Raw genomic sequence first — 12858 nt, 5'->3', positions numbered from 1 at the left:
AAGGTTCATCATATTTGGGGGTCCTTGGCATCATAAAATTTGAAAACCCCTGGGATAGTAAAAAGGGGCAGGTCAGAATTACTGTAATTAGCCTATACAATTCTGACTTGTAAAAAGCATTCACATCTTCAGAACTTCATGAACTTAGACGAGCTCCGACTTGTACCACAGCCGCAGTCAACCTATTCTAAAGCATATTTTTACTCACTCATCTGTTCTCGACAGACTGAACAAATGAACCGGAGATGATTTCCACATCAAACCAGGCAGCCTCAAAGCCACTCCTACCTACCTAATCTACACAGACCAATAGGCAATTCGAAACGAAAATGCCACGAATTAACAAAAACACACCAACCTATCAATACAATTATGCACTGAGTACGTAAATATATAGTAACCTTTGGCACTATGTTTAGTCGCAACTTGCTGTCCAATTGAAAATCTGGTCTTGAAGCAAACCAGTTGAGAACCACTGTTTTAATGTCTCAGGTAGCAGGAGTATCTCTTGAATCCTGGGAAAATATCTCTCGTATGGTGAGTTCTCGCTCACACAACGGTTGTCCTCTGTGTCTTATGTATCTTGCTTTTTTTGCTTGGGCCAGGGCCTGTGCAAAGTTTGGTAATGTGTGAACTGTTCTTAAATGTCCATCAGGAGCTAACATCTCAGAAGGGAATAAAACCAGAGAGGTTGGACAGCTATTCCCATTTATCTCGGCTCCTCTTTCGTTATCTTTCTCTCGTTCCCTTAACAGCATCCATTCTCTCTCTTTCTGGCTGTCTTTTTCTCTGTCCCTCACTACCTCCATGTGTGCCTCCCTCTCTCTGTCCTGTTCTCTATCCATCTGTCTCTCCTTGCTCTCCTCTCTTTCTGTATTTGTACATGTAGCAGTTAGAGATGTGACAGGCTGCCGTTTTAGGTCCGGAAGGCAGAGAGTCTCAGAAGAGAGTTCTGCGCTTTTCTCCCGACTGCTGATAAACTCCTGAACACGAGCCTGCAGAGAAGAGGACCTGGAGATATTGAGAAGAAATAGAGATAAAGAATTACTTCAAGTGTAAAAGTCAACACGTGTTAAAAATCCTGGGAACTCACATTAATCTAGAGATTAATCTGGAGCTGCAGGAAAATGACATCCGGACAATGCTACTGGATGATGGGTCCACAATGATGCACTCGGATACAGAGCCTTCATTAGGATTTATCGAACATAATATAAATGTGCAATGTACATCTCCCATAATTTTTTTTTTTTTTTTCAAAATATACAGCTTGTTGAAACTGAGAATGTTTGCCCTCATAAGAATAAGATGTAGTTTATGGCAGTTAGCTAGGGTGACCATATTTTGATTACAGTCCGGCAATGAGATACTCAAATGATACTCGAAGTTTACTCAAAGACGCCTTTTTAATTTCACTACATTTAAAGTATGCCCCTCAGTATGGATAGAAAATTGTTATATTAGGGCCAGGACAGAACTTAAAAACAGAACATGTCCTGGGAAAACAGGACGTTTGGTCACCCTAAGTTAGCAGAAAATGCTAACTGGGCTTTGCTAATAAGGTAGGCAAATCCTTGACTTGGTTTTGGCCAAATTTTAAGATAGTGTCTGGCAGGGATCATGTCTGGCTCCCCAGTCCCCATTTACTGATGGATCTCGCTAAAACAGTTCAGTCTAATTAAAATTTGACTAACCAATCTCTGTTTGTTTTTATGCTCGCAAGAATGTTGTGTTGTGAGCTAAGCAACATGTTTATGACAGACTCTATTGTTATCTATTGCGGCAATTGCTAATATATTTCCGTCCGTCACTATTAGAATCTCCTGTTCTCATAGAAACAGAAAAGGCCCATTCACACAGGATTTAATAATCTCTCTAGTTCTATAAGAATAGGTCCAAACCACAACTATAACAATAAAGACGCAAAGGAATAATATTGTTGTTATCACTTTCAGAATGATTTTTCCAGCTGAATGATAAAAGAGCCTATAGTGAGCTTATAATAAATGGAATGTTGTCATCTGTTGGTGTGGACTCTAATATAATTTGACAACACAGAAAAAGGGTAAAGAGCAGCATATGCAAAGCAAAATAAGCAGAGAACAAATGTGAAGTAGTGAGGAGGTAAAGTGTAAGGTAACGTTAACGCATGTTTGCTGTCCATATCAACAAACACTGAATGAAGCTGGCTATGGTCATGTCAGGATAGTGCTGAGGTAATTAGTAGCCAAAATCTTAAACCCCTTCTCATCTCTTCAACCTGCTGCAATGGACAGCAGTTGCAAACGCTCAGAGAGAGAGACTGTAAATTTGAGGCAGGTTGGTATGTTGTAAAAGAAAATCACTTGAGAAGAAGTGTATCAACTTAAAGGTTAAATGAAGCACCGCTATTGCTTAGGTTGTCATGAGCACACCAGGTTTCTCCCTCACTGGTGCTCTCTCATTCACTCACTCACACACTAACTCACTCACTCACTCACTTACTCATTCACTCACACAATCACAATCACCAGAGAACTAAATGAACAAACCTGTTGCTCGTTATCTGAGCACTTGCTTTCGAGCATATAAACCTCTCTTCCTCAGTCTTCAGTTGTCTGGCCTTATGTATGGATCCTGGACTCACCCATTCCTGTTTACTGGAATTATTGCGTCATAATAGATGCTATGGGAACGCAATCCAATAGAGCCATTCTACAATCGCAGAACGACGATTGTTCTATGGCCCTGGCCTAAGGCACTTAAGAATAGTGGCAGCAAGGCTAAGATAGAGCAAAGATATTTGCCCGAGACTGAGGGGCTCAGACTACAAGGTTGGAGCCCTGATGTATAACATTCTGAGCAGGCTGAGCTCGCATGGACGTCCCGTGCTTGTAGAGCAGGGACATCCAAGTTGTAAAATCTGGTGAAGGTGGACGGCGAGGACCAGCCGGCCGCCACACAGATGTCGCCAATGGAAACTCCACTGGACCATGCCCAGGAGGAGGCCATTCCTCTGGTGGAGTGGGCTTTCACTCCGATTGGGCTCTGAAGGCCCTTTCGTTCGGCCTCCGAAGCACACGAAAAGCTGACTGCCTGAACTGGGCAGGGCGCTCAATATAAACCCTTAAGACCCAGACCAGGCAGAGTAAGTGCAACTCTTGCTCGTCCTCAGAACGGGAAGAGCAGAGAGAGCTTTAAACTGGTTATTTGCCTGTTTCACGTTGTCCAAAACCTGTAGCTCCACCTCAGCTTGTCGACCAGTCAGCTCCACCATGGCTCCTCGCCAACTAGTACCGTTGTCCCTCCGGCTACGCCTTGGTCAGTTGTTGCTCTGCCGTTGCCATGGACTTCCTTCATCTGCGATTTCATCCCTCCACCCCTTTGGCTCCATCGGAGTCCACCTTCCCTCTGTCGTCGCCTTGGTCCTCAGTCGCACTGGCTCCCTGGCTTTACCTCGGTCTCGCAGCTCTGTCTGTATCACCCAGTTTCATCGGCTCTTCTGGCCGCCTGGGTCTACACCACCATCAGTGCCACCACAGTCAGTTATCCCCCTGGTTCTGCCTGCCAAGTCTCCATCATGGCTCCTCCATCTCTTGACTCCGCCATAGGCCTGGTGTTCCTGCTGGGGGATCCCACAATCAACTCCGCCCTGGCTCGTCCATCCTCTGCGAGGTCCTGTTCATTTTGCCCCGCGTCCTCAGTTCATTGTCCTTTCTCGTTGCATTTTACTGGTTGTTTACTGGTTGTCTAACTATCTTGAGTATTTTATTTTGAGTTTGTATTTAACAAAATCATTAGATTTTATTAGCAATTAGATCCTGCTCTTCTCATTTTTTGCTGCAACCTTATGTGACAATCATGTAGTATGGCGCCCCAAAAACATAATATTTATGAGTTAGTAATTTATGATATTTGTAAAGAAATACTTAAAAAAATTATTTTTTTTGTAATTTTTACTTATTGGTTGCACCACATGACATTTTTACACTCAAAAGATCAGTAGATCAATAAAAAGTACAGATCAAAGATCAGTAAAAGATCATTCATGTTACATGGACTGGACGGTAACAAACCTTAAAAACTTTATAAACAAATGATGCAGGGAATGGAAGATGAGAAAAATGATGGAGGAAAAGAGTGTGGAGACAAGAGAAAAATAAATTAAACAATAGTGAAAGAGTGTCTCTGTCATAGAGTGAGCCAGGAGGGAAAGAAAGAGAGTTAGAAATCAGGAAATAGTGAAATAGGCATTAGTTGGTTGCCTACAGGCTATCTGCCTAACAAGCATAAAGACGAAGAACCACCAACCTCCCTGCAGGTCCACAGAGAGACAGTCAGTAAAAGACAGACAGAAGATGTTGAAGGAAGTGCAGACAGTGCACTGTGGGAGAGAGAGAGACGGCCTATTTACATCTCTCTTGTTATTTTCTTGCTATTTAGCAGATGCTTGTCATCCAAAGAAACCTTGGGTTCACTAATTGAATGGACAGTTCCAGTGGAGCAACTTGAAATGTGTCTTGCTCAAGGACACAAGCAGGAGAGGGATTTAACTCACTGTCTCATTAGAAGCCCGGATCTTTAACCGTTAGTCTACCATACCGCCTTTCTCCGTTTCTTTGATTCACTGACCCCAGATCGCATTTTAAAAACGTATTTTGTCCCCACCTCCCTTGCTCTCATTCATTCATCTCCTTGAAAGTGCTGATCAAAGGTCTGAGAGAGGAAAAATCTGAGAGGCAGACAGTGGAATAAATAAATTAATAAATGAACATATCAATGTAGGGAGCTAAAACACATAAATAAATCTTTTACTAAGCCATTTGTATGTGTTTGTGGATGGATGGATCTGTGTGTGTATGTGATTATCCCATTATCAGATTCACTGGTGCGGTAAACTGAGGAAATCCCCTCAATCACAGATGCCCATCTCAGATTTTAATCAGAAAGCATTCATGCACATACATAACCAACTTGTGAACACACACACACACACACACACACACACACACACACACACACACACACACACACACACACACACACACACACACACACACACACACACACACACACACACACACACACACACACACACACACACACAGTCTGGCGCACTATCTTTGTGGGGACTCTCCATAGAAGTAATGGTTTTTATTTTTTTAAAGAACTCTGAATGATTTATAAGCTTTTGTACCCATGGGGACCTCAATTTAGGTCCCCACAGCGACATGAGTCCCCATGAGTCTATGTGCATTCAGGTTGAAGTCCCCACCGGGATAGAAACCCCCCCCCCCCCCCCCCCCCCCCACACACACACACACACACGCACACACACATTTGAAACACACAAACTGATTCAGCTTTCATTCCCAGGCACCCTCAACACCAACATTCAAATTCATGCAGCACATATATGCACACACAAACAAAAGCACATTTATTATCACCCTGCTAGGGTAAAATAGAATGTTATCCCCTCACACAATCATAACAATTTGCCTTCAATGCTACTTACTGAATCTTTCATGTGTGTATTTTCATAATATGTTCATTCAGTAATATAGTACAGGCCTATTCAACTTGTGGCCAAATGCGGCTTATTTCCAATTTTTGCATCACGTGAGGTTATTTTAGGTTGAGATTTGAATGTTATTAAGGTGACACTCTGATTTGTCATTTTGGTAAACAATGCGTTTTTGGTGTTTACAGAGATTACAGAGATTGGTGTTTACATGTGTCACTGAGACCTGTGATTTCCCAGCAGAACACATATTTCAGGGATATTTGTCAAATAGTAGAGATATTTTAGTAGGGACACTTCAACTGTAAACATATTCCCTGTCCCTATTCTACGTGTGACTTTTTGAATGCAAAGTGGGTCTAAGATACAATATCAAACATTTATAGAATGAGTGGGTGGCGTCTAGCTTCTTTTTTAAGATTGTACCCTGAAGGAGACATCCTAATTGCAAATAATTCATTTCCCTCATTCTGTTTGAAGTTGTGCTGTGTCAAGTATCAAGTGGAATAAATTCTCTCATTCCTCATTGAAATCCATTCCATGCCAACCCCAGCCTAACTGCAGAGTGGGGCCCATGCCATGGCTGAAGCTGGGATACAGGGGAAGACAGAGCTGGATAGCCATGTTATATAATGAGGTGCTAAAGAGATTAGCTTCATGTTGGCACAACGCACTTCCTTTGAACTCCATCAGAAATTATCAGGGGCTTCGCTGACTGGAGTAGAGCAGTTGCACCCAACTATTAATGTTTATTGGATAAAAATACCTGAAGGTACAGTGATAGTAATACTATGATTTTCTGATATTATACACTACTCAGCCAAAAAAAAAAGAAAGAAAAAAAGTCACTGGTTGGATTGAAATAGGCAAATGCTTAAGAGTGTATGATCGGATTATTATTGCAGTGATTATGTTTCTAGCATGTTATATGTTTGGCAACAGTTCTTCTAACCCTAACTGATGGAGTGTGTAGCTTTTCATTTCTCAAACAACGATAGGAAGACACATCATGGCCATATTCCAGGATGACAATGTCAAGATGTATCAGGCTCAAATTGTGAAAGAATGGTTGGGGGGGGAGCATGAAGAATCATGAATTGGCACCTCTGAGTCCAGACCTTAAAGGGGTCATAGAATGACATTTTTGTACAAGTTAATATGATTCTTTAGTGTCTAAATGAAAAGTTTGTAATATACTTTAATTAAAAATTCTCATTAGTATTGTAAGAAAACACTCATTTTACCTGGTCAAAACCAGCTCAGTTTTCAGCAACTCATTTCAGTGTATGTGACTTTAAATGATAATGAGCTTTGCTGACCCCGCCCCCTCTGCTCTGTGGGGCGTTCGGTTCGACCCGACACAACACCACAACACACGTGGAGTGTTGCCTTGACAACATTTGAGGGTATATTTTCGAGAAATAATGGCAACGGGAGTCTCTGAGGACACATCTGAGCAACCTTATCATTTTGAACCGGAGTCGGTTGGTTAACGTCATGTCACTTTGATCTATCTTTGTACTGGCAGAGTAGCGTAGTTGCTATGTGTTTCCTGATGTGTTAGTTCATTGACAGATTGATGTTATGTTATAAGATTTTTTTTTTAACATTACTTCTTAATCAGTAACAGACACCGTTATAAACCATGTACAAAAGTAAGCTTAGTGTAGTGTTACCACTAGGGTTGCCACCTTTGGTGTGGCAAAATAAGGGACACCCATTCATGACCCCCCCCCCCCCCCCCCCCAAAAAAAAACACGTCATGAAATGATTATTTCTACATTGACAACTTTACAGCTCAATAATAAACCATAAGAAAACATGAGATCAAGTATGTGAACTTGCAACAGAACACATTTTATATTATTTTACATTTGATTATTTTATTTATTTCTAAAGAACTTTTTAGTAGCCTATTTGGTGCACTTTAAAGGGATATTTCACCCAAAATGAAAATTCTGTCATCATTTACTCGCCCTCATGATGTTCCAGACCTGTATGAGTTTCTTTGTTCTGCTGAACACAAAAGAAGATATTTAGAAGAATGTTTGTAACCAGGCTTCTTTGGGGGCACCATTGACTTCCATAGTAATCTTCCTATGTGTTCAACATAAAGAAATGTATACATGTTTGGAACAACTTGGGGGTGAGTAAATGATGACAGAATTTTCATTTTTGGGTGAACTGTCCCTTTAAGCAGTCATTCTGAACCAGTAATCACTTTTTTGAATTTCAAAAATGTAATTTTTTTTAATTAATTTACTTAAATTATGACTATATTATCATGTAATTATTTGTCCCATTTTTATCAATTTTTTTTTAAAATGTCATAAACTTTATATGACAGGATTATTGTTTATGTATGATTATAGCGTAGCTAAATTATAAATTAATAATTACATTTATTAGGCTATAATCTATTAATTAACCTGTCTAAAAAATAATAATTTTGTCTGCAAAGCTCTGATAATATTATATTAAGATATTATCCATTAAAAAAAAACTATAGGCTAACTTTAGAAGCACAGATGTGTCTGTCACCGCTGTTGCTTTAAGTCAGACAGTCTGAGACACTGAAATGCTTCTCATAAAGTGTGCAGTTGGCCTGAGGTTCATCCTGAGTTACTGGACAGACCCATTGATACCTTTTTGATATTCAGCTCTATATCTGGAGATCCTCTTGCGTTTAAACGGTGGACGCGACGCGAGCTCGACATGTTTTTAAAAAACGCGCAAGTTTACAGGCACACTCTGGCACAGCGCATGTTCTCGAGACTCCGCCGCTATGGCAACAAAGCCGCTAAAACGCAATCACGCACAAATGAGCTCCTGTACTACTTATTGTGAAATTGATTTCTTTATATTTGCTATAAGTATTCTCCACACTGCAAAATCCTTGTGTGTTTATTGAACTACGTGTGGACCTATGTAAAATACGGAACAAATCGCGTCCCGTATTGGTTTGATACGGAACGCGTCATTTTGCTTGTAAATACGGGACGATTCCGTATTTTACGGGACGGGTGGCAACCCTAGCCACGTTAACTTTATCACCAGAGTACACAGTTTGTAATAACAAACATAACGCGTTGTTCATTATAAACGTGGGATTATGAATTATATTGAGAACATCATACACAGAAAGCATGCCGTAATGTAACTTACCCTGTAAACTTTAGCCTCATTCATCGTGAAGCGTGCAAGCGATTTGCAAAGATTAATATAAAGGTTAATAAAACTTTACACTCACATCTCCCTGAGGTGCAGCAGGAACACGATCCTTTTTTCAAGAGCAGCTTATTAGCAAAACCTGCTTTATACTGACGCTCGTTTATAAAGCAGTCTGCTGAGAAATGATTCGCGCAAACATTGACGTTGATCGGGGGAATATTCCCTTCTAAAACAAAACTCAGCAGCCACTGGGTCTTCAGCAGTTCGGATTTAGGAACATCAAAATGACTGCTGTGTTCGTTATTACACCCAACAACACAACACCACAATCGCTTAGACGCCATTCTGCTGCAGCGTATCAACAATGGCGGACGGATGACAGCTCGCTCAGGGCGGGTCTGTGTTGAAACGCTGCTGTCAATCAACAATCTTAGGAGGGGCTTACACCGTGTAACGTCACACGGTCAGACGGCTCATTTGAGACAGGGGAAAATATATAAGGAGATTAAAAAAAAACACTGAATGTATTTTTATCATTATAGGATGGTTGTGTACAGGCACTGCCAACACACATTTCCGTATAATCAACTTGTAAAAGTGCATGTACCATTCTATGACCCCTTTAAATTCCTTGAAAGTCTTTGGGATTTGCTGGAGGAGACTTTGAACGTTTAAATATCTGAAAGTTTTGCTTACTTAAACTTTAAATTTGAAAATAGTGAGAAAATGCAATCAAACAAGTCCTTGTCTCAGCCTTACCTGTCTGCCTCTTTGCCTGCCAGTGGGATGATGGGTAATATGGTCTTCTTGTAGGATGCCGCAGGGCGCCCAACATCATAGTTGGAGGGTCGTAGCCCTAAACTTTGGAGTCCTCTTTTCCAGGGAATACCTGACACAAAATGGTTACATTTAATGTGTGAAATATGATAACTCCTTCAAGAGAAATTGAATTACTCGCAGACCTGTTTTGATGGAGATGAAGTCTTTGTGTAGTCTGCGCTGTTCTCTGGTCAGTGTGTTGAGGTGGTAATCTTTAGCCTGGTCAAGTCTCTGCAAACCGTCAGCCAGTCTGGCTTCAGACCTCCTCTCTTCTCGTCTCTGAGCCTCAGTGGGCCATGTTAAGCAGTCTCTACGACGCATACCTGATGATGTTTCAAAACAAAACTGATAAAGCAATATCATAACAAAACAACTAAAAATTAGCAAAATTCAGACCAACAGCACAAATGTGAGTATTGCTTTCATACAACAGTTAAGTAAAGAAAAAGTTATTGAGTAACTTGCATGTCAGACACAATATTGCCAGTTACTTTTATCATTGTTGTTTCTTTGCTTCATTTTGCTCAATAAAAATAGGTCTAAACAAAGGGATATTTCACCCAAAAATTAAAATTACCCAATGATTTACACACCCTAAAGTTATTCTAGGTGTATAAGACATTCTTCTTTCAGACAAATGCAATCTGTGTTATATTAAAACATGTCCTGGATAATAAGTGAATGAAGAGAATATATGGGTTTTTGTAAGAAAATATCCATATTTAACACGTTATAAAGTAAAATATCTAGCTTCTGGCGGACCACCTTCCATAAATATGGATTTAAATATGGATATTTTTCTTACAAAAACCCAGAAGGCCTTTATTAACCCCAGTTTATTCCCTTCAGAAGGCCTTTATTAACCCCCGGAGCCGTGTGGATTACTTTTATAATGGATGTATACAATTTTTTGGGCTTCAATTTTTGAACTGCCATTCACTGCCATTATAATGCTTGGAAGAGCCAGACATATTTTAATATAGCTCTGATTGTATTCATCTGAAAGAAGAATGTCATATACACATGGCACGAGGGTGAGTAAATCATGGGGTAATTTTCATTTTTGAGTGAACTATCCCTATAATAGAGGCCACAGCCACTTGTCGTCATTCCTAAATAATTCAGCATTTTGAATTAATTGATTAAGTGAATGTTTGTGACTCACTCATTGACAGTCATTTGTCGCCACCTGGCATAACATTACCATGTGAAAAGCACAGTGAAAAAAAGTGAAATGTCCCTTTGCTGTTGGACTATAAAAGCTCTAGGAGCGTAGCTTAGAGTCCAAATGTACCAACAATCATAAATTGTTTCTTTAGCTCAAATCACGCTATGCTAAATAAATAAATGTATTAAATGTACTGTAAATGTATTGTGTTAAACAAAAGAAAGAAACTCATACAGGTTTGGAACAACTTGAGGGTGAGTAAATTATGACAGAATTTTTTTTTGGGGGGGGGGAATGTCCCTTCAAACAGATATAGTCTACTAATACTGTAAGGACTGCTGACATGTAGTTGCAAAGTTAGTTTATTATTACAAGGACAATGCATATTAACATGACAAGTCAAAATATGCCAGAGTTAGCCAAAAGGCTAGTTTTCATCTGCAGTCCTAGGCCAGATGTACAACAGGCAACCTAAAAATACAATGCAAATACAACAATTTAATCAAAACATAACAAAATATAACATAATACAACAAAACCTATAATTTCCAAAAACAACATAAAAAAAATAAAAAAATAAATAAAAAATAAATAAAATAAAAATAAAAAATAAAATAAAATAAAATAAATAAAAAAGATTTTTTTTTAATGTTGACAAATTTGCATGCTAAAAAGCCAAGTTTTAAAAGAAGAACGAAATTCATTATAACTATTTAATTCTCTAACTGACGTTGGGATGTCATTCCATTCTTTCGCGGCTTTAATCGAGAAGGCAGACTGACTAAAAGCAGTTTTTCTGAAATTAATAACACAGTCCCTTCTGGCCATATTCACGTTACTTATAGTTAGTAAATTATCTAAAATGGACTATCAAACCAGCCCTTCTAATACAGCTCTGGAAAAAAAAAAGAGCTGTATTAAGAAGGAGCGAGAGAGAGAGAGAGAGAGAGCAGGATAAGAGATACAAGCTTTGATGAAGCACATTCACCACAGTGTTCATCAGTTAAACATGAGGAGGCTGCATTCGGCCTGTTTGGGTCATTGTGGATGAGTAATGGGTTTGAATAAAGCAAAATAGAGTCCCTATCGATAAAACTCTAAATCTCCCTGTTTCATCGGCCCTATTAGCTTGAAATTGATTACAAATAAACTATCTGTGTCTGGTCTTAAATCAGATGTTGATGGCCTTGTAACTGATCAGGATTGGTGATACATAATAAAACTACCTAGATAAATCCTTTTTCTTTGTCCTATTTAAGTTTATATGCTTTAGTCACAGACATTTCATAGTTAAAGTCTGAGGACAGGGGTTGATTATAATGGGATTTTACTATTAGACAATATACTGAAGTCTTTGTTAAAAAATCCTTGTGTATATGAATTATAAAATATTTCTAAATGCTTAAACGGACTTAAAAGCATTTGATAAACTTTTGTTTTGATTTGTGTATAGAGTGAAATATATTTCTGTAAGCTAACTTTTTCGTTTGTTAATGAACAACTCTGTGTCAACTTGTTGATATTCTCAAACTTCCCCTGACCTCGGCTATCTTTATAATTAAAACACCAACAATTTTTGTGTCAGTAAAAATGTTCCTCTTCCATGTCACCTTTGCTTGGCTCACACCAGAGCTGTGGTAATATTTACCTTACAGACCAGATCATCCATGCCTTTGGGCATCATATATGAAATGTCTGTTAATGATTGAGTCAAAGCTGTCAAAGCTAATCTCAGTTTTTTTCCTCAGAGAGGAAATTGTCCGGTGTTCAGATTGATTTAAACAGAATATCTGAGGGGCTAAATACACTTTTATTAAAATCAACAGACTTCACAATCAATTTGAATTGTGCATCAAGATGCATTTCTGATTGAAACAAGATATTAACCAGAAAAAAATGATCCAATTGATCCATTGAGAATTGATTGGATTGTGAAAAGTGTATGCACTAAAACAGAACAGGTTGTTGGATATTACTTTATTTTATTTTACATTTGAATTTGTTCTTGGAATAATACACTAATGAAATAGGGTCAGTTCGGATTTCATGTGGACTCTAACACACACATTTGCAACTCTAAAGTTTTAACCACAGCCTAAAGAATAAAAAATTCCAACCAAAAGCAATGAAAAGATAAAGATTATGAAACATGATTATGAATTCAGTTTTTTTTCCAACAGCGTATATTATTCCCCAG

General features: G+C 38.9%; 1 protein-coding gene across 1 annotated transcript; it reads right to left on the bottom strand.

The window, feature by feature from the left end:
* Positions 1–488: 488 nt before the first annotated feature.
* Positions 489–9814, bottom strand: ccdc190 (coiled-coil domain containing 190; the record flags this gene model as incomplete). Its single annotated transcript, XM_079830764.1, has 3 exons — positions 489–1011; positions 9434–9563; positions 9637–9814. The coding sequence occupies 3 exons, from the start codon at positions 9812–9814 to the stop codon at positions 489–491; spliced, it is 831 nt and encodes a 276-aa protein (XP_079686890.1).
* Between the last annotated feature and the right edge of the window lie 3044 nt (positions 9815–12858).

This window comes from Gobio gobio (assembly GCF_949357685.1).
Source record: "Gobio gobio genome assembly, chromosome: 12".
NCBI classification, from domain to species: Eukaryota; Metazoa; Chordata; class Actinopteri; order Cypriniformes; family Gobionidae; genus Gobio; species Gobio gobio.
Note: the sequence above shows the minus strand (reverse complement) of the source record. Positions and strands in the feature narration are given on the sequence as shown.